Source organism: Danio aesculapii, chromosome 5 (assembly GCF_903798145.1).
Source record: "Danio aesculapii chromosome 5, fDanAes4.1, whole genome shotgun sequence".
Classification (NCBI taxonomy): domain Eukaryota; kingdom Metazoa; phylum Chordata; class Actinopteri; order Cypriniformes; family Danionidae; genus Danio; species Danio aesculapii.
In genome coordinates, this window is record NC_079439.1 from 58,273,740 (window position 1) to 58,295,126 (window position 21,387).

Genomic DNA, 21,387 nt, shown 5'->3' on the forward strand with positions numbered 1-21,387 from the left:
TTCATGTTAGAAGTATGGTTGGCTGTGAAATATACAATATTCAGTTAAAATATTTGAGATTTAAACCAACTGGATTCATTCACGTTAAAAATATAGAGTTTTCACATTAGCTGCGTCCCAAATCGCATACTTATGCACTATTCTACGCCATTTTGTAGTATAAATTGTGTAAGTAGTGCGTTCACACTGAAAACTCTAAAAATAATATGTGCACTTTAATTACCCAGATGATGCACTCATTAAGCCGGTAAAATGAAGAGTGTAATGATGGACACTTCACGCACTCAACAACTGCAGGTTTGCTCACGTAGCGGAAGGGGCGGAGCTATCGGGCACACACGTTGGATTACTTTATTTATTTTGGATTGTGAAAGCAAAATTCTCCTACGAGAGTGATTATAGCGCCTCCTGATGGTGAATGTGCTTATACTCATGGCAGGTATTATTTGATAGTTTGGTCATTTATTTCACCGATTTGCCAACCGTCAAACGTCATCAGGGAAACGGTTTAAATTTCTGCTTAGTAAAAAAAAATATTAGTGCTTCATTTGGGACGACACTACATACATATACTATGCTGTTGAGTAAGTGCATAAGTACATAGTGCATAGTGTGCCATTTGAGACACAGCTATTGTTTATAGTACCATTACAGTAATCTTACACTACAGTTTCCTATTCTTTTGTCACTAGTTTTGACATTGTATGACTGATAGTGGTGTAACTGATCACAAATCTCACGGTTTGGATCACACTGTTTTTTTAGTCACGGATTGGACCATTTTTTGGGTCAGCCAAAAAGGGAGGAGACAAATGTCATTTGCTTTCCATTTATTACAGAAACAGCACTGCAGGAAACTTTTGGTTTTAACAAACAGAACTCAGAACCTGTAATTTTATTAAAATAAAATGAGGAAATAATCAGCTGAAATAAACAGTGAACAATTCAGTACTGTGAAAAATACACTGTTATTACTACTGTTGCTGATAACGCTAAATTTAGAAAACTAACATTATAATTTGTACAACCCATATTAATTTTTAGTCTCATTTATTAATAAATGATTCAGTTATTCACTCATAAATCGTCATGTTTCATTGCTAGATGATCATTTTCGAACAATTGATCAGTGGCATTTTTTTTGATGGCTGGTTGTCGCCACCTATTGGTTAAATAACGTAATTGTTGCCTACAATTGTAATTTTTGGGCATCAAGTTAAACACATTTGACGGTGATTTTAATCTTTACCATAAACATCAGTGGTTTTATCTAAACTATAAACTGTTATGAAAGTACTTCTGTGTTATTTGACTGTAACTTAAAAGACTAAAGACGGTATCTCTTGATTTTAGTGTTTTTCAAACACAGATTTAAATGCAGCGATTGGAAGGATTAATAAACATATGCAAATCACCCTCATTTATAATTTATGTTGCGTGGGTGTTGAGATCCTGATCTTTTAATGATTAATCGTGCAGCTTACACTGAATGCATTAATTCAGGCTAAACAAGTAGTGACAGAAAACACCTTTAATAACCTAAGAAACCCACCACATAATGAATAACCAACCACAACTTCTTCCATCATTATATTTTACAGGAAAGCCGAAATACTTTCATACATGTGATTTGAATGACGTAAGAGGCGATTATTACAAATTTAGGATTGATCTAAAGGTAAAAAAAAAAATTGTATTAATCTGCGAGTCACGTGTGTTCTGAACTGTCGGTTGTGATCTATACAAATCAGAGATCAACCGTGATCTGTTACACCCCTAATATCAATTTATCCAAGTTTATCTTACAATGCGATTTGACATCAATTTTACACACAAATCTTAAATATAGCCCTAAATATACTTAAAGTTAATTCAAGTATGCACGTACCACTTAATTCAAGACCCACCAAAAACCCAGCCTACTGAAAACTAAATTAGAAATGTCACTTCTCTCCAGACCTGTCTCTCTGTTCCCTAAATGCCTCGTTCGTCTTCATGCCACAGCTGTCAGCTTCAAGAACAACAGATATCCAACATCCCCAGACACGCACCATTAGCCTGAAACTTGTTGAAAGGCAAGCTCTTGAGAGACACACCAAACTCAAAAAACTCACACACGGGTGACTCAATGAAGCTGCTAATGTCATAAACCGATTCGTGACAAGTAGCCGACATAAGACAAAAATATCAACATACCGCAAGTCTGTGGGCGTGAATACACTAGTGTCGAGTTCACTCAAAAAGCTAACATGACTGACTACCACTGCTCTGGGAGACGCTTGTGGTTCAAACTGACACTCCCAAGAAACAGTTTCTGGGATGAAGAGGAGGAAGTGGAAGAGGAGAGCCCAGTGCATCACTATAAGGATTTTCTTTGGTGTGTTTGGCATGTGTGACGGGTGAGCGTTGTACCTGCCAGTGCCGAGTTGACACTGCTGGATCCGTTCATGTGAAGAGGGATGGTGGGGATGCTGTGGAGACAAAAACATACACACTTTAATGCGTACAAGAATTTGACCTATTCTCACATTACAACAGGAGTGTCCCGTTCTATTTTTTTCTAAACAAAAGAGAGCGATCAGATTGGTTGAGATTGTTGCCCATGACCTAGTAAAGACAAAATGAAAGCAAGATAGTTTACAAGGAAATCCCCATGCTTTCTCAAGGTGTGGTGTAATTCATACCTACCGTTCGATGTCTTTTATATGAACAGCTCAGTTTCAGAGGTTTAGATTTTGTTTTCTTTCAAAGATATTGTTACTTTTATTTAGCAAGGATGAACCAAGTGACAATGAATATTGTTGCAGGATTTCTTTCTCAACTAAAGGACGTTCTTACAAACTTTATATTTCACACTTTAGATCTTCAGTACGTTATCAGGCAGCTTGATTAATTTGACTATGACTATAGCTATCGCAGAAATAAATTACAATTGAAATAAATAAACAAAACTCTTTTAATGGTGTCATAGAATGCATTGTAATGCTGCGTTCACATCAGACGTGGATGAAGCGTCAAATGCGAGTGATTTACATGTTGAGTCAATGCAAAGACGTGAATAGATATCCTGTGGCGCAGTTCGTGTGAATGAGGCGGCACAAATGATGCGTTTTGCGTGAATAAAGCGGTGCGAGTTGAGCATTTTGCGTGTTTGATGCGTGAATCGCTCGAGTTGGAAAACCTGAACTTCATTCGTGCCACGTTAACCAATCAGGAGCTTGCTCTTGTAGGGGAGTGATTATGACGTAGTCCCGAGGGGAAATCCTCTTGCCGAGACCGGACAACAGTTTATCAAACTGGACTAGGCTCAGGCTGAAGCACCGCTGAATGCGCCTATCATCTAGGTATAGCTTCTGGTGGAGTTGATGAACTCGCATAGCTGGGTGCACCTCTGAAAGGATCTAGTGGACTCAGCCACGGCGTCGAACGAATCGAAGATGTTTTTCAGCCTTCCTAAAGCACACAAACCACAGCTACTATCTCCAGGTTAGCCATTTAGCAACAAAGCTAAAGTAACAGGGCAGACAGAAGCCCCACCCATGATGCGAATCCACATATATTGTGATGCGTGGATGAAGCTAATTTGACGCACGAATAAAGCAAGTAAACTTAAAATGTTCACTTGTCGCAAACAGACCGTCCCGCCTGATTAAAGCTGAAAACACCCCTTTACCAAACACTTTTGCTTAAACACTGGGATTTTTCAACACTTTAAAAACCCCAGAATATTTAAAAATGTGAGATACATTTACAGACTCGTTCTCAAGTTTGAAGATTCTATGACTCTACCACTCGTTCTATATCTACACAAGATGAGAACACATCTTTAATAAATATTAGGTCAAGAAATAGACAGAATTTTTTATATTTTTCTTCCACCTCTATTGAAAAATACTCATTTTGGCCACATGCACTTAAAATCTGACATGAAGACATTTTCCAAGCTGACAGAACACAGGCTAGGGAGGATGTTCGCATGCTGGCCAAAACTGGGAAAACTGTCAAGAGTTTGAAACCCAACAAATAACCGTGACTCAGTGGTTAGCATTGTCGCCTCACAGCAAGAAGGTCACTGGTACGAGTCCCGGCTGAAATTTCTGTGTGGACTTTGCATGTTCTCCCCGTGTTTGCGTGGGTTTCCTCTGGGTGCTCCGGTTTCCCCCACAGTCCAAACACATGCGCTATAGATAAATTGAATAAACTACATTGGCCATAGTGTGTATGTGAATGAAAGTGTATGGATGTTTTCCAGTACTAGGTTGCAGCTGGAATGGCATCCGCTGTGTTAAAGATATGCTGGATAAGTTGGAGGTTCATTCCACTGTGGTGACCCCTGATGAATAAAGAGACTAAGCCAAAGGAAAATTAATTAATGAAGTTAAGCATAAGTTAAAGTTAGTACTTAGTTAAACTATACATTTGATCCATTACAATAACAACAAATAGAAAAGTGCTTTAAAAAGTAATTCGTTTCTATTTGAATGTACTAAACAAAAACATCCCAGTCAATGTAGTTGAAATATAAAATTACTTTATAAAAAATACTAAACTATAAAATATACTGAAATAAAAACAGTTGAAGTAAATCCTTATTTCAAGCTGATTTAACATGAGCATCTAATCTTCACTTTAAGGGATCGCTTACCCAAACATTTTCATTACTCTTTTAAACCTTTGTGAGCTTTTTTCTTCTGTTTTGTTCAACAAAAAAGAAGATCTTTTGAAAAAAACGTGTTGCAGGGACCAATCGGCTTCGAGAGTAACAACTTTTATTACTATGGAAGTCAATAGGTGCCAGAAACCGGCATTTTCCAAAATATTGTAAAAGGTGATTAAATGATGACAGGATTTAAATTTTTGGGTGGACTATCACTTTAACATAGTTTTAGATAAGATAAAAGCTACATTCACGGCGTTATCTCAGAAGTGAAGCTCGGATTTGAAGCAATTACAGGCCGCAGGACATTCCCACAGTGATCTGAGAATCTCATGACATTGCTGGGTGCGATGAGGCTCAATGCCAGAATATTTTCAGCATTCCACATTGTGTGAAACTAGCCAGAGCAAAGTGTGTGGGATGCATTTCACAGCCAAATTTAAACTCAAGTTTAGGAGTTTAATTTAAATCCCTGTACCCTGAGTTCTCACCATTTTTCTCACCTTCAACTAAAGTGGTTCTTTCCTCTCTTGAACACAAAAGAAGATATCTATAAAATTATGGTAACCTGTAGCATTTGGCTTTCATGGTAGGAAAAAATATATATTATATAAAACTATCTTTTTATTGTATGTTCAACAGAAAAACAGCAACTACAATGTGAATGACTTTTGCACTGGATTTGAACCTGAAATTGCTGAGACTTTCATTTAATGTATGTTGCTGTACTGGGGCATCACAGTGGCGCAGTGGGTAGCACAATCGCCTCACAGTAAGAAGGTCGCTGAGTCAGCTGGGATTTTTGTGTGGAGTTTGTATATTCTGCCTGTGTTGGTGTGGGTTTCCTCCGAGTGCTCTCGTTTCCCCCACAAGTCCAAAGACATGTGGTTTAGGTGAATTGAATAAGCTAAATTGGCCGTAGTATATGTGTGTGAATGCACAAGTGTATAGGTGTTTCCCAGTGTTGGGTTGTGACTGAAAGGGCATCCGTCATGTAAAAAACATGTGCTGGATAAATTGGTGATTCATTCCGCTGTGGCGACCCCAGAATAATAAAGGGACTAAGTCGAAAAGAAAATGAATGAACGAATGAATGAATTAATGATGTTGCTGTACTTCCAACTGAAATGGAATATAGAGGGGCGGGGCTTTCTTTCTGCACATCATTCACTCATAACAAACTAGCGGTAAGAGGAGCGTGGTTAAATGTATTGTGGATGAGGCAGTCAAACTGACATCAACAGTAAAAGATGGCCACTTTGCAAATGGTCAGACTTTGAAACAATTTGTTTTCCAGCAGATTAACTTGCACATATTAATTGCTTTCCTGGGTAGAGTTGCACCAGCTGTCCGTAAGTTCTTGCTTGAGTGGGAGAAGAGGGTTGCATTGACAATCCAACACAATGGGCAGCACATTGAACACATTTTATAAGTGGTCAGAAACTTGTAAATAACTCATGAAAGAACAAAGTTACGTTAAAACCCAAGCACACCATTGTTTATCTTGTGAAATTCCCAATAAGTTAGATGTGGCAAATGACCCTCTACCTATTGAAAAAAATGTTGGATCTAAGATGGCTGACTTCAAAATGGCCACCATGTTCACCACCCATCTTGAAAAGTTTGCCCCCTCACATATACTAATGTGCCACAAACAGGACGTTAATATCACCAACTATTCCCATTTTATTAAGGTGTATCCATATAAATGGCCCACCCTGTACATAGTGGATAAGAGCATAGTGTCTAGTGTGGCATTTAGGATGCAGCTGAAGTTCAGTGGTGCAACACAAAAATATTTAGTAGTGTGTAAGTTGTAACTCAGCGATTCTTTACCTCACATCTAGGCTACATTTTAACATACACCCTCCTGATGCAAGCAGCCTCTAAAGAATAACAAATGCGCTAGCAAAACAAAAACTTTAAGCTCCATCCAAGTGGTGATCTTTGAACTGGGTTCACTTTTCAGGAGTAGATTTTAATTTCGGTTTTGATTTCAGCAAAGACTAAGTTCACTTGAGAGTCATCATGATCAGATAATAACCCCAGAAGGTGTACTCTGCCCACATGATCATCATACTGAGAAGCTAAGTGACGGATGCAAGTGTAAGCTGACTGAGACAGGTCTAAAAATAGTCATTTCCTGGTTCCCCTTTCAACCTAGTTTACTAGAAGAGAACAATAACTTAAATCTGGGTCTTCCCCTTTCAGACAGCAGAGTAAGGGAGATCTGGATCCACATGGGGTGGAGGATATGACACCATTACACAGAGGAACAGCCAATTATAGAATCAGGACAAAAGGAGGGGATGATCTTTTTCTGCTCTTTAAATTACTATCAGACCAGACTACGAGTATGAATAAGACTATGAATAAATCAAGACTGTGAATTAAATTGTGAAGCTTATATTTTTTGCTAATGCACGTTTATAATTGCCTTCATTTTATTAACGTATAAAATAATTACATTATGAAGCACCCAGTGGTTTTTCCAGTGGTACAATGATAGCTTTGTGGATTTGTCCATATCAAATTGCAAAATCAAATGCATGATGTAACCTTCAAAAGCGGTTCACAAGGGCTAAACACACATGTAGCCTTTGACTACAAAAAGATTAGACACAATGACAGGAAGGAGAAGAGCACAGGAGCTGACGTAATAAAAACTTTTGACCTTTGGTGTCATCTGAAACTCTGCAGGTCAAACGTCTTGCTTCCTAATTAAAGCCAAAAGCTGGTTGAGTATTTTTAAACTCCTCTCGGGAGTTTGACTTCCAATTCAGGATTGTGCAAAATCCTTGGAGAATATGATTAAAGTAAGTCTCTTTGCTTTAGGAAATAAACTATTGATGGTAAATCTCCACCAACAAAATGTTTCAGGTGTGAATTCCATGCCGATGTTCATTTTTACTGTAGAAAATGGGGTAGATCGGGCTATAAACCTAATCAGGAAATGGAGAAGTGCTGACAAAGTCAATGGCAATCCCATTGAGCGTTGCAATTGCTCTATATTGCTTTGTATGTTTACAAATGTAAAACTGCACAAGAGAATGACTCTTTGTGTGAATTAGACATATGCCCATATTCAAAAATTCTATATAACATGATAATAAAGATGCACAATATTATTGGGCACTTAAAAAATGTGAATAAAAATGTATTTAAAACTTTATGAGGTGTTTACAAATGTTTTTACAGTGTACAGAAATCTCATAGGCAACCTGGGCCCCGTTTAAGAAAGGAGATAAAGTGAAAACTCAGAGTAGGTTAACTCTGAAATGAGAGAAACGTTTCAAAATGTCAGGTGTGTCAGACTGGAGAAAGCAGGGTAAGTCAAGCCTGTTTCTGAAAGAGAGGTAACTTTTGCTCAAAGTCAGTTACCGTGGCAAATTACTGTGTGAACCTAACCTGGTCAGGAGCAGGGTTTATTCTCTAAACTCTGAGATTATGTCAGTCTCCTCCCCTTTTTGGGATGCATTTCTCGATGTAGCCTTACATTTCCATCTACCTATTTTTATGTGCATTTTGGATATGTGCATAAAAATAAAGAAAGAAAGAAAGAAAAAAAAAGAACAAAATAAAATAAATAAATAAAAATCGGTTGATGGAAACGACAAGATGCTCATAACTTTTGAAAACGCACATAAAAACCGTATGTGCAAAATGAAGTAGGATAAACTTGTTAATCAATAAGATGCGCATAAACTACAATGCAAACACTTTTACTGAACAAATTCCAGTATGTGCTTTAAAAAGGTGATGTGATTTTGTTATAAGAGATCATGTAATGATAAAAATGTGTGTGAATGGACAAACCAGCTGGCTGAGCACACTGTAAAACAACTGAAATCTTGTTTTGGTCATTCTGAAACTCCTTAACAGTATTATAATATTTAACTCAGTTTCAGTATTGGCGTTATTATATTATTCCTTACCTCTAGAACTGTCAAGAGCGTCTGCGCTCTGCGTCTCATGGCTTCATTGCGTGTCGGCATTGTCTTCTGAGGTGAAAGTAATTTATAATTTTTTAAAAAATTGATGCAGCTTCTCCGACTTCAGTAAATTCTGTTTTTACTGTTGATATTTGGCGCCAGTTAAGCAGGAAGTGACGATTTTGTTCTCTTTGACTCATTGGATGGAAACGCTGCTTTATTCGCACATCTTTTATGTGATATTCCAGTTTTGCGTATAAATTTAATTCACATTTTTGGATTGAAACATAGCTATTACCTACATTTCAGTCACACAAAGAACAACGATATGAGGCTTGTCCTTTTTCAATAACTAATTAGCTTTAATTCACAGACCTTCGACAGGGACATTTACTGTAACTAGATTAATGGGATTATTACTCGTTCTAAAAACTATACATTAGTACTGCTTAGCTTCTAAATGCCATATCAACCTCTACCACTTGATCAATAAAAACACATACAAGTGCACTTTTACATCGATTAAAAACTCAATTTTAGACATTTTATCTTAAACTGATCATTGTGTGTAAAAGTAGGTACCTTAAAGTAAACATTTCCACTGAACATTAAGCTAAGGTTATATGCATTCTTGTTTTGTCAATTTTGTTGTAAAACTATGCAGTAGCCTGTTGTATGTAATTTAATGCAATTACATCTGAAATAACATTAAAATTACAATAAATTCCCCACTTTTTCAAGTGAAAAGTCAATAAACGTCACACATTACTTATCTTTTTTATTATACTTAAATATTTAAATACTTTAAATATTTTTAATGTTAACTTATGCATTAAAATCTCTGTTTCACTGATGTGGTGGTGTTGCTTTTTTAAATATAAGGTCATATTTGCTATAACTATATATAATCAAGTTCAGCTGGAGAAAGAAATGCTGATCTCTTTTTTTCAGATGTTGGCATGTTGACTCATAATATCTGCGCTCCATTAATAATGCGTAATAATAGTCACGGTGTGTGCGTTTAACTCTGAATTAGTCTACTCAAAGTTGATTGACCCAACTCAGCTGTTCTGAAACCGAAAACTCTGAGTTTTTAATCTCTTGGTTAGTCAACTCAGAGTTCAAGTTTAAGCTCCGAGTTGGTTGAACCTCCTTACTAGTGATGCGCAGATGGCGGTTATATCCGCGGACTCTGCGGATAATCCACAGGTTGGGTAATAAAAAAATACATTGATTAATTGTGGGTCGGTTGCATGTGGACGTAGCTGGACATGGCAGTGGACCAGCGAAAAAGCAGAGAGTGGGCTTTGCAGTATGGGAAGATGAGACGCGCAAAATAATGGAAGAAGTGCAAGAGTAGCCCACTGTTCAAAGTTTCAGTTATAGGAGTCATCAGAGGAAAATCTGCTATCCTTCTGGGAGAAACAAGATCGCTTATTTCCACGACTACAGCGCCTTGCGAGGAGAATCTTGTTCATTCAACACACGGTGCGAGCGAACGCTCATTCAGTGCAGCTGGCTGCGTTTTGGAGGCGAGGCGGAATCGCCCGAGTCAAGGCACAGTAGATGCTATTCTGTTTTTGCACAGTGCGAAGAAAAAGGCCAAGTAAACACAACATAGCTGCCGTTTAGGCTGAAGCTGAACCCTTTTTGTTATCTTGTTCCTGTATCTGTAAAAGCTAAAATGTCTTATTTTTACTTTTCGTATTTAAAAATGAAGAAAATGTTGTCTAAAGACAAACTTTTGTTTTTATAAATAAATGTTCATTTAAAAACGTTTACGATTAACATATTATTTTACTATCAGAGATGCGCAGATTAAAGCTCACTGAATCTGCTGTTAATATCCACAGTGCAGGTGTTACACTGGCGTGTCCATAGAGGCGACCCAGGCGGCAGAATAAAGAGGGCTGCGTCCGCGATAACACGATATGAGGGCGGTATGATCATCTTTGCCTAAAGCGCCAGTTCAGTTTGCTCCGGCCCTGACGGTGACCTTTCATGCCTAAAACAAAAAATTAAACTATTAAAGTGACGATCGGGTGCGGATACATATATCAGATAAAAAATATGTGCGGGCGGGTGGGGGGTGGATGATTAGTATGAAGCCGCGGATTCGGGTGTCATTTCAGCTGATCCGCGCATCTCTACTCCTTACTGAAACAGGCCCCTGCTATTTCTATACATGTCAAAAAGTTTAATATTCACAAAATCCATAAGAGGCTGTCTCCAGAACACAACACAGTCTTGTGGAAAATATTGATTGAGGTAACATTTGAACTAGGTCTAGTCTTACCTTAAGCCATTTGAATGGTGAGCAAAATTCTGTGGCGGTCCTGTAGGATGAGGCATCGAGGGTGGGGTGCTCCATGGGCCGTTCCATAACAGGCTTCCCATTGAGAGCGGTCTTCTGGGGTAGGGAGAGTAGGCTGATGATGAGGAGCTGGTTACAGGAAGTCTTCCATGCTGGGTCTGAAGACTAGGCCGGATGGCTTGTCCCGCAGAGAAGGAATGCCGTGACCGGCTCAACATGGGTCCGGCAGTGCTGCTATTGCTCACACATTGATGACAGGTACAAGCCGGGCCCGAGTGAATAACCGACCCAGAGGCGAGGGGATACGGTACACTGCCTTGCCGTCGGACGCGTCTTCTATAGCTGGTGGCCTTGTTGACTTGTTCAAGAGCTCCAAGGTCCACAATGTAGTTGTAGCCGTGTGGGCTTAAGTCAGCGGTGGCCTGTCCCGCCTGGTAACTGTGCTCCAGCAAGATGGAGGTTCTTATCTCATACGCCGTCCATCCGCCTTCATCATTAGACCACTCCCAAAGAACGCCACTGCCCAGAGCAGAGGACTGTGGGAACAGGGATCTCCGCACAGCACGCATCTTTCCTACAGAGGGTACATCAAAATAAATTCACAGTTAGACAAAGGAGTATATTCAATATATCATGATAATGAACATACACAATACTGATATCACAGGTACTTCAAAATACAGTGAATAATGATTTACTGAAACTGTTATGTGAAAGAATATTCACACTGTGTTTCTTAACAGCCCCAAATGTTTGGAGATTTAATTGTTTAGCTTAAAATTTAAAACAAGAACATTTTACATGTGAACCTAGCCTAGCACATGTTGAAATATTGATTGAAAATTGGGTTTATAGGGCTCTTGTACCTTAACAAGGTGCAATAAGGCTCCAACAGTTAATACTTGTTAAACTCACGATGAAAACTACAAACAAAGGTTTTTATTAGTGCTGGGCAAAGATAGTGCATCCAAAATTAGTTTGTTTAGACATAATATGTGTGTGTATTGCATATTTTTATTATGTATATGTGATACACACATATAAACTAGAGCTGCACAATATTGGAAAAATCAGGCATTGCAGCATTTTATTTTCCCTCGATGCAAATTGCAATGTTGAGTATACACTTAACAAATGAAACTAATAGCTCTACCTGGAAAGAATGAACATTGTTAGGGTAATTTCGGATGAAAACCGTATGATTTTGAAGTGGAGCGCATCTGCAATTTAAATGTAATTTAGTTACAATTTAATTATGGTTTTTCTGAGAGTCTAACAGTGTTCAGGTACACAATTTCAATAATTAAATGTAAACTAAATAACACTTTATAATCTTAATATATACTTTATTAATTTTTCTTGAAGTTACTTTAAACCAGCTTAAAATGCGTACACAGTCACAGGCCTTAAAACACATGCAACTGATACCATTATTTTGGTACCTTTATGGTTAAACTTTGCAACTACTCCACAATAAGATAATATTTTTAGTCCTGCTCAACATTGCACATCCTGTGATGTGACTATTGCGAATGGGCACATTGCAATATTGACGCTGAAACGATTTATTTTGCAGCCCTAATAGAAACAAAACTATTACGTTACATAGATATTTAAATGTATTTATAATTTGTATCACAGAGATATATACATTTTATATCTAAATATTAAAAAAACATTCTCAGATATGTCCATGTATGCGTGTATTTATGTATGCACAATAAATATACACAGAAAGTACATGCACACATTTATATAATAATACATATTGTCAAAACAAACTTTTATTTTGGATGCGATTAATCACAATTAATTTTTGCCCAGCACCACATATTATTAATATTACTCGTTGATAATGTTAATTTCTTAGTTAATGCCTAATAACGCATTACAATCATAGTCATAATTTGATTATTTGTTGCAGTATAAATGTAACTAATAAAATTTCGTTTTGATATTAACATAGTAACTTTACTAATCTGGCATTTCTCATCGTCGATTTTACTCCTTTAATATTTACAAATAAAATTGTATTGTGTTTGGTTGAAACATTTGTTTACACTGAACATGTATAGACAAGAAATAGACTATATTTTTTGCTTATTATACCAATATTTTATATAAAAGTATCCTTTCTTGCAGTTTAGGTCAATATTGTAATAATACCATACTAGGGCTGCACAATATATCATTTCAGCATCGATATCACAATGTGCGTATTCGCAATAGTCACATCGCAGCATCTGCAATGTGGAGGTGGGCTTATTATAGTTAATCAGCAATGAAAAACACACAGTGTTATTTTACATTACATTTGCTTATTCAATAATAAGGCCAGGACAAAATATTGATGCTGGTTTATTGTGATACATTATTGATGTAGGCAAGTATCGATATTTATTTAAAGGTGGCGCTTCTCATAGTGCCGGATCAAACACATCTCAATGTTGCAATTCTTCAAAATACATGTGATGTTAATAAAATATCTTATACATTTTTGATGCATTTCCCCCCCCTTCATTTATAAATATCATGATACATTGTGGATGGTTTTCTTGTGAAACATCACTGTTATTGGGATCTATCATAATCGGGGGCAAAACATAATAATATCGTATCGTATTATATTACTTTACTAGAATATCTGACTATTTAACTTTTATCTTTGCTCAATATCCTTTATTCACACTTGCAATTTCTTTGATTCACTCCTCTACATGATTATTCCAATCAAAGTTAATGATTTCATTCCAAATAGAGATATTCAAGTCATCTACCGAAATTGTATTAATATCGCAATATATAATCGCTGATGTCATATTTTTTTCAGTATCGTGCAGCTCTATACTATACACTGTAGAAAATATCTGTTAATTAACAGTTTCTATTTTGTGTTCACAAGTGTTTTTTGTTTATTTACAGCTGTGAATTCCATTTCGAAATGTTGATCTCTGCTCTGTCGATTTTTGACTTTGGAAATTCAACTCTACAGATTAAAGTGACTTTCATAAAAATATAATGTATTAGAAATAGTATAGAGAGAAATAAGCCTGTAAATTATAGAAAAAATACTGGTAGTTAATTAAAAAGTATTTGTACCATAATATACAACACCAACACAGACAATATATCACTTTACACTATAATAAATATTTGGGTTTTTTTTATCATTTTTCGACCTTTTTAGGATAAGAGGTTGTTGAAAGAAAAGTCAAGGTCCCATAATACAATTCAAAAGCATAAATAATCACAAAATATGGAAAATTGCTCATTTATGGATATTTTACCAGCGTATACCATTCAGCAATAATCGCAACAAGAAAAAGTGATAACGTCATCATCACAGTAATTAGCTAAAGATCTTCATCACTCCAAAAAGCTTACACATTTTTCAACTTCTAAAAAAAATCAAGCTTCTTTTCTAAAAACAAATGAGAGAAAGAGCTGTTATTTCACAAATGGAGTATGCTGTGCATCCTGTCGGAATCTGTTGGCTTGTTTCCTGAGATTTGTCACCTCTTTCCTGTTCTTTTCCATAGAGACCACAGGTGTCAGAAGTCATTCAAACAGCCACCAAAACAAGTCTAATCTCCAGCTAACAGACAGAATGCTATCTTTTTTTTACATTTTGCATCCATCTATACGAACATATAAAGCCTATGTGACGTATTGCAGCACCACACTGCTTTTCCCAGCAGCTTTAATGACCTGTTATCAAGGATGAAGCATAAATACCATACATTTAGAGAATGTGAAGTAATCAGTTTCAGCCAAGAATCACACAGGGCTTCTCTCACTCTGCGGATTATACAGACTCTTCCTTAACAACACATTTATTTAAGCCAAATGAGCAAAAAGCATATTTCCCTAACACTCTCTTAAAGTGCTGTGGCAGTACTAGACAGTAATGATTCACATATTGGTCCAAGACAAATAAAAATGTATATATTAATATAATTTAATCTTTTGAAAGAGGTCTCTACAGCCCACCAAGTGTTTTGATTAAAAAAATAATAATAATAAATTATATATTATATATAATTTTGTTATGTAGTCAAATAATCTTTCATAAAGCCTTTTAATGCTTATTTGCTGCTCTGTTATGATCAATTATTATTGGTGTTCAATCAATAAAAAGGGCTCATAATTATCAATGACGAAAACAAAACCAATAATATTACAAAATACATAAATGCATTTACTTCTCACCTTAATAATACCTTAATAAACGTTAATAAATGTTTTTTTTATCTGATCATATTTAACTCAGTATTATTCAAAAGCTTATGACTAATACTGTTTTTAAAACATATTTAAAGCAGTTTTACCATGATTTACACAAAATCAATAGCACATCTTAACAATATTTTTGAGTAGATTGTTTGAACATCTGAATAATGTTTTTATATATATATATATATATATATATATATATATATATATATATATATATATATATATATATATATATATATATATATACAATATATCGTTTTATTATATTTTATATATATCGATATTGCATTGTGCGAATCTGCAGTAGTCATTTCACTGGATGCCAAGTAATTTCAGATGAATTTAAACCATTTAGACAAGAAAAGATAAAGTTTGCCACTTTAACAAAGATTAACTGTGTATAATTACTTATATAACGAAGACTATAGAGTGCTATTTTAAATTTGATTAATACATTTCTGTACTGCAATCCTATTAGACTCCTCCCAAAACCATAAAGCAATGTTTATTTAACTTTTATCTTTGTTCTATTGTTTTCATCTGTGCTTTAATTTATGTTGTTTTGTGTATGTAAAAAATATTCAAAGATTCATATATGGGGATGTACTAATGTAAAAAAAAATCATCCGAATCAATGCAAGATAATGAATTCCTTACAAATAGGACATTTAAATTCAGATTTCTATTAGACCTCTATTAGATTATTTTTAAAGCTCAAAATAATGCTTGTCATAAGTGAAATATGTTGATTTAAGGGACTGTTCACTCAAAAACTAAAAATGTTATTATAAAATACTAGATTAGTCAGAATATACAGATTAGACAGATTCACGTTTATTCATTCATTCCCGTGTATTTGATGTGTAGTCTAATGTTGGCCTATTCTTAGATGTCTATTAGAATTTCACTGACAGACCAAATTTAGCCTTGTTTTAGCCAATCTATGTTCATACGACATCTTCTCTTTTAAACAGAAGTCGTATCGATGCTTTCCATATTCACTTAAATATTACGAATATGTTTATTAAATCATTTTTTAATGGAATATTGCATTTGTCTTCAAGAAGTTGCATATCGCACAACTCCCATATATTCAATAATGCAATTTTTGTAATTCATCATCAGAAGTGTCTGAAATAATTGTTGGTTAAATCTTTGTATAACTGAAAATTGCATTTGTCTTCAAAAAGCACAAAGGCATGGGATAATAACCAGTATCAAGATTTACTGCGATTTGGAAAGTCAAATTTTTAAAATCACTAAAATATTCATTTATTCCTATTTGTAATTTTTTTTTTACGACTATTTTATTTAGTTTTTTAGTCTCGAGCAGAAAATGACCCTACACATCAAAAGCTACTGGTCAGCCAATAATTGAGCAAACATCCGAAAAACAAATCGCTTATAAACACCTGGGGTCCGTTCTTCGTACCTCGCTTAAATGAACGAAGATGATTTGACAGATCCTGGATCTTTTAATCTTGATAACTGATCTCTAATTTGGTTCTTCAAACAAGTTTGCTAATCAGATTAAAATGTCTGGATAAACTGATCTGAGATCACTGTGTGTGTTGTGAAGGACAGATCTATAGACCAATTAATAAACCTACCAATTACCACACATGACGTCACACGGGTCCCCGGTTGCAAAAAAAACAAAACACAGGCTTCAATAGTAAAGATGTCGTGTTGTGCGGTAGGAAGCCAAAAACGTAACTTTTACCGTACACCACACTGCTTTAATGCCAACTGCAAACGTATTTGGCTAAAAGGGAGCTGAATGAAGTGACGACTTAATTAGAAATGCTAGACTCTGCAGCTGTCATGTTATATCAGTTAAGCTCACGCTATGCTGAATCATACACATTACTCGTTTTTGATTGCAGTAATGATTTCAACAAAAACAGTTACATATGGTTAATTAAACTGCGGACACTGAATGCCAAGAATGAAACGTGAAAGTGTAAGTTATTAAGGTAAACTTGGTTTTATATTTACACATTCATTCAGTGACAACTTGTGACACACTCCCTAACGTTATATTGTTTACCACGGCACTTTGAATATTCGGTCTGAAATAACCTGCAAGTGTGACTTGAAAACACCATTAACACTGTTTATTTGACTGTGAACAATCTTGTACTTTGATAGTCATTGGCTGCTAATATGATTTCGCTATTTAGAGTTTGCAAATAATACTTTTATGAAATTATATTATTAAGGAGAAAGTCCGAATGTGCGAATATAAAACCAACTTCACCTTTATGTGCAAGTTCACATACCCTGCCGTACAGGTGCAGTTCTCTGTCAGAATGCAGTCGTTTTGCGTGTTGGTGATTAATTACCTAGGCCTTGTATAACGTTAACTCCATCTTCTTTCCTTTGTCTTTGGCTAAGCAGAATCTCAGTTTTTAGCACTACATAATGTTGAATCTGGTGATCCTGGAGCATTATTTCTTGCACATGACCACATAGAACAACATTGTTGGCATCCAAAAACTTGTAGATCTTTAACCTCTCTCTTGTAAAGTCACTTAGAGCTTCAATGAGATTGTATATTTGGGGTTGGATGCTTGGTCATTTCGTCTTATCCAGTATTCATTGGGAGCGTGCTATCGCAAATGGACCTGTCAGATGAGCGCTGCACACTTTAACGTTAATTTTGCCGAATCACTGTGCTTATCACTGGGTGACGAGCTGTTATAATATGCTGAAAGCATAATGTAAATAATATATATAATGTGCAATCAATATATCTCATTTATAAGACAACGACAAACTCTGTATTGCATCGGATGTCATTCCCTCGCTGTAAATGCTAGCGCTCCCGGTTTCTTTCTGCCACCTCCCTACGCACGCATCCTGAATGTTTACAAACATGGTAATTGGTCTATCGATCCTCGAAATCATGATCAGCAATGCAACGACTGGCTGACGGCACAGCAGCATAATGACATCATCTGATTAATATTCAATTATCCACGTGAGTAAAATGACATAAAATTAGCAGTAAACCATTTGTTAAATATGACACGCAATAACTTTCCCCATTTGTTGTGAGCTGCAGGCTTTGCACTTTCATGTGTTAAGAGTATTCATCATTTATTTCAATGCAATTCAATGTATTTAGTTCTACATTTAGAGAAGATTTTCTTTATGATAGTAGCCTAGGCCTACTCAAGTTTTTTTTTAATTGGCGTAAGGAATAACTGTATAAATTAATTTAGCGTTTTGATATTGGTAAAGGTGTCTGCAACTTTTGCGAAGCATCAAATCACCGGCATATCAGCGGTCAAAACATGTTTATGACTGCATAAATTATTATCCTTTTTCAAAAAAGTCGAATATTGTGCATGTACACGTTTGTATCTAAAAAGTTAATTTCAATAAGTTTTATCTTTGAACCAGCAGGTGGCAGTCTTTGTACTTTCATTTCAGAGTGCAGATTGCATAAGTTTTTTAATATATATTTTTTTACTTTATATAAAGTTAAAAATATATACTTACTATTTTCCAAGTGTGTATAACTACTGTAAGAAAACATCAGCATTCGGTACATACTTTCACTATTATCTTTGCTTTAAGTGACCCGATCTTATCCTGTTTATATGAAATGAGCCTGCTCCCTAGCAGGTTTGAGCTACCATAACGGTTGCTATGACAACAAGTCTCAGATGAGTTTTGAAGAATGAAATTATCCTGGATCGTGTCAAATCGTAAATAACCAAATCCAGCTAACTGAGTAATCCGTGTATGAAGAACAGACCCCTGAACAGTGCAGTGACTATTTACTTTATAGAAGAAAAGAAAGAGGCCTTTTCAAATTATGAAGAAATTTTTGTTTGAAACTAATAAAGACAGCAGAAGTCATTGACTACGTTTACATGAACAATTATTTGCCGTAATCTGAATAAGACAATATTATTATTAAGGCGTTTACATGAGTTGCTTTTTGAACGTTGAATTTCGTGTAATTTTTGGTGTTTCATTTTTAATTACTCCACTTTCACTTTCCTTCAGGAACATTTCATGCATGCATTAAGGTGGTACACGTCTGTACTGCACTTCAATTATGTGACTAAAATCGACATACCCCACGTCTTAATCCGATTTGTTTAGTTCGATTATGACCTTAAATAGATTAAATTAATCAAAACGCTGTTTACATGGTAGACTCTTAATCAGAGTATTGTCTTAACTGTGATTTAAAATCGAATTATGGTGTCCATGTAAACATATACGTTAGCATAGTATACTCGATTTATTTTATCATAGCCTCACGTTTATTGTTCCAACGTATTTTAAATGTTTCTTAAAATAAAATATGTTCTGTTTGAGGAGGAAAAGTTGTTAGACTTTTAAAAAGATCTTGTTTTAGAGCATTAATCACAATACCGTGATATTTTTATCCAAGGTTTTCATACCGGCGGAATATTATACCGGCCCATGTACAGGCCTACAAGTTCCATAGTACTTTTTTGTTGTAATTCATCAGTTTGATGTGTTGAGTCCAGACTCACCAGTGTCCTGCCTGAACTGTTTGAGGCTGGGGATGTCGATGATGTAGGAGGACAGGCTCGGGTCTGCCTGAGCCAGACAGATGCTGCTCCCGCTGCTGCTCCCGGCGACCGCTGCCCCTCTCTGGTGCTGGAGGCACTGCTCGATGTAGCTGCTCACCTGTCCGGTGTAGGGCCTCCAGAAGCCCAGATCATCCTGCCATTCCCAAACCACCGCCATCGGCTGAGCCTGTCCGGGCACCCCAGACGAGGTAACAGACGAAGTCGACGGCGAAGCGAAAGACGGTCCGTTTCTAGATCCACTCCCTCCGGAAGGGAAACTGGAGCCTGTTGCCATTGTTCCTGCTAAGAAATGACCCCAACTGATCTTAAAATAAGCCGGAGTTTAGCAGTGGGACTGCCTGGCCCAGCTAACAACAACAACAACACCCTTTCAGTTTCACTCGTTTTCCAACTAACGTTAGCTAACCAGCCGTATCCTATAAGAGATCGCTCAATGTCGTCAAAACTGTGTTTTATTCAGGAGTGAACATTTATTTATCCGCAGATTTGAAAGTAATCCCATTGATGTCGCATCTTCTTTGCTCGGCTGCTGGAGTCGCAGCTTCAGACTAGCCGCGTCTCGCTCTTCTCTTCGCCATTCAATGCGATGCCGCACGGCTACCGGGCTCATAAATCAGATTCATGTAAAATAACAGTTGCGTTTAGGTAGGCAGACGGCTAATGCTGCATGGTCGTGAATTAAAACTTGCCGCTCGGCATGGTTTTTAAAAGTACGCAGTGGTTTGTGACACACTTCCTCTGCTGCGGTGTGTGTTTGTGTCGCTGCTGGTGGATTCCCATAGATACACACTGTGAAGCCAGACACAAACAGCTCCCGTCTTGTTGTCGGTATGTTTACATTTTAAATTGTTAAAACATAAAAACGATGTATAATTTTTTTAAGTGACTAGTGTGTTTTGTTTGTCTACGCTTTGTTATGGTTAACCACTGACGTTATGTGTAAATTTAAATACATGCCTTTATATTGCTAACGTTGGCAACGACAGATGACTTTTATTTTAAAAGTAATAAACTTGACTAACAAAATAAAAGTCACTCGTTTTATTTGCACGTTTTTTTGTAGGAATGACGTTCATGTGATTTATTGTTACAACCACTGATCTATAATAATAAAATAAAAGCCTATAAATACAATTTAAATATGTTGTATTTGTGATTGAACACAAGAATCCCATTTAAATATCTGTGATACACGAGTTCTCCAATGTACCTGTAATAAATGTGTAATAAAACATTTTTGTCATGTAAAATCAGAAAAATCTGAATAAAACAACAGAAACCTTAATAGAATTTGTAATTGTGTCAATGGTAATTGTAATGGTTTTAATGGAAAGTGTAAATGTTTCCTGTGAGTCTCTAATGATAATTTGTAGCATCGTATGCTTTGTATTGCTTTGTCATGTAAAAACTACAAAATCTTAAAGGAATACGTTTTTTTTTGCATTACACTGGATACCAATTTTCATTACAACAATCTATGGTTTATAACGTGTTCATTTTAACCTACCACTGTAAATGACAACTGTAATGATGAAAATGTGTAATACCGTCTTCGACCCAGCAGGTGGTGCTAAAGACAATCTGATGGGTCTAGAACATAATCTTCATTCATCTTAACTCCATCTGAAAGATATCAGATTTCTAAAAAAACTATAAAATAATGCTCAC

The 21,387-nt window shown here is 36.1% G+C and overlaps 1 protein-coding gene across 2 annotated transcripts in view; it reads right to left on the reverse strand.

The window, feature by feature from the left end:
* dtx2 (deltex 2, E3 ubiquitin ligase) overlaps positions 1 to 20,516 on the reverse strand; it is a 51,891-nt gene extending 31,375 nt beyond the window's left edge. For both annotated transcript variants that reach the window (XM_056458538.1, XM_056458537.1), the window contains exons 1-3: positions 19,660 to 20,516; positions 10,886 to 11,477; positions 2,413 to 2,471 (exon numbers count right to left, since the gene is read on the reverse strand). In XM_056458538.1, the coding sequence (XP_056314513.1) occupies positions 2,413 to 2,471; positions 10,886 to 11,477; positions 19,660 to 19,993 (985 nt within the window). In that variant the 5' untranslated portion in view covers positions 19,994 to 20,516. The remainder of the gene's footprint in view (positions 1 to 2,412; positions 2,472 to 10,885; positions 11,478 to 19,659) is intronic.
* Positions 20,517 to 21,387: the final 871 nt, after the last annotated feature.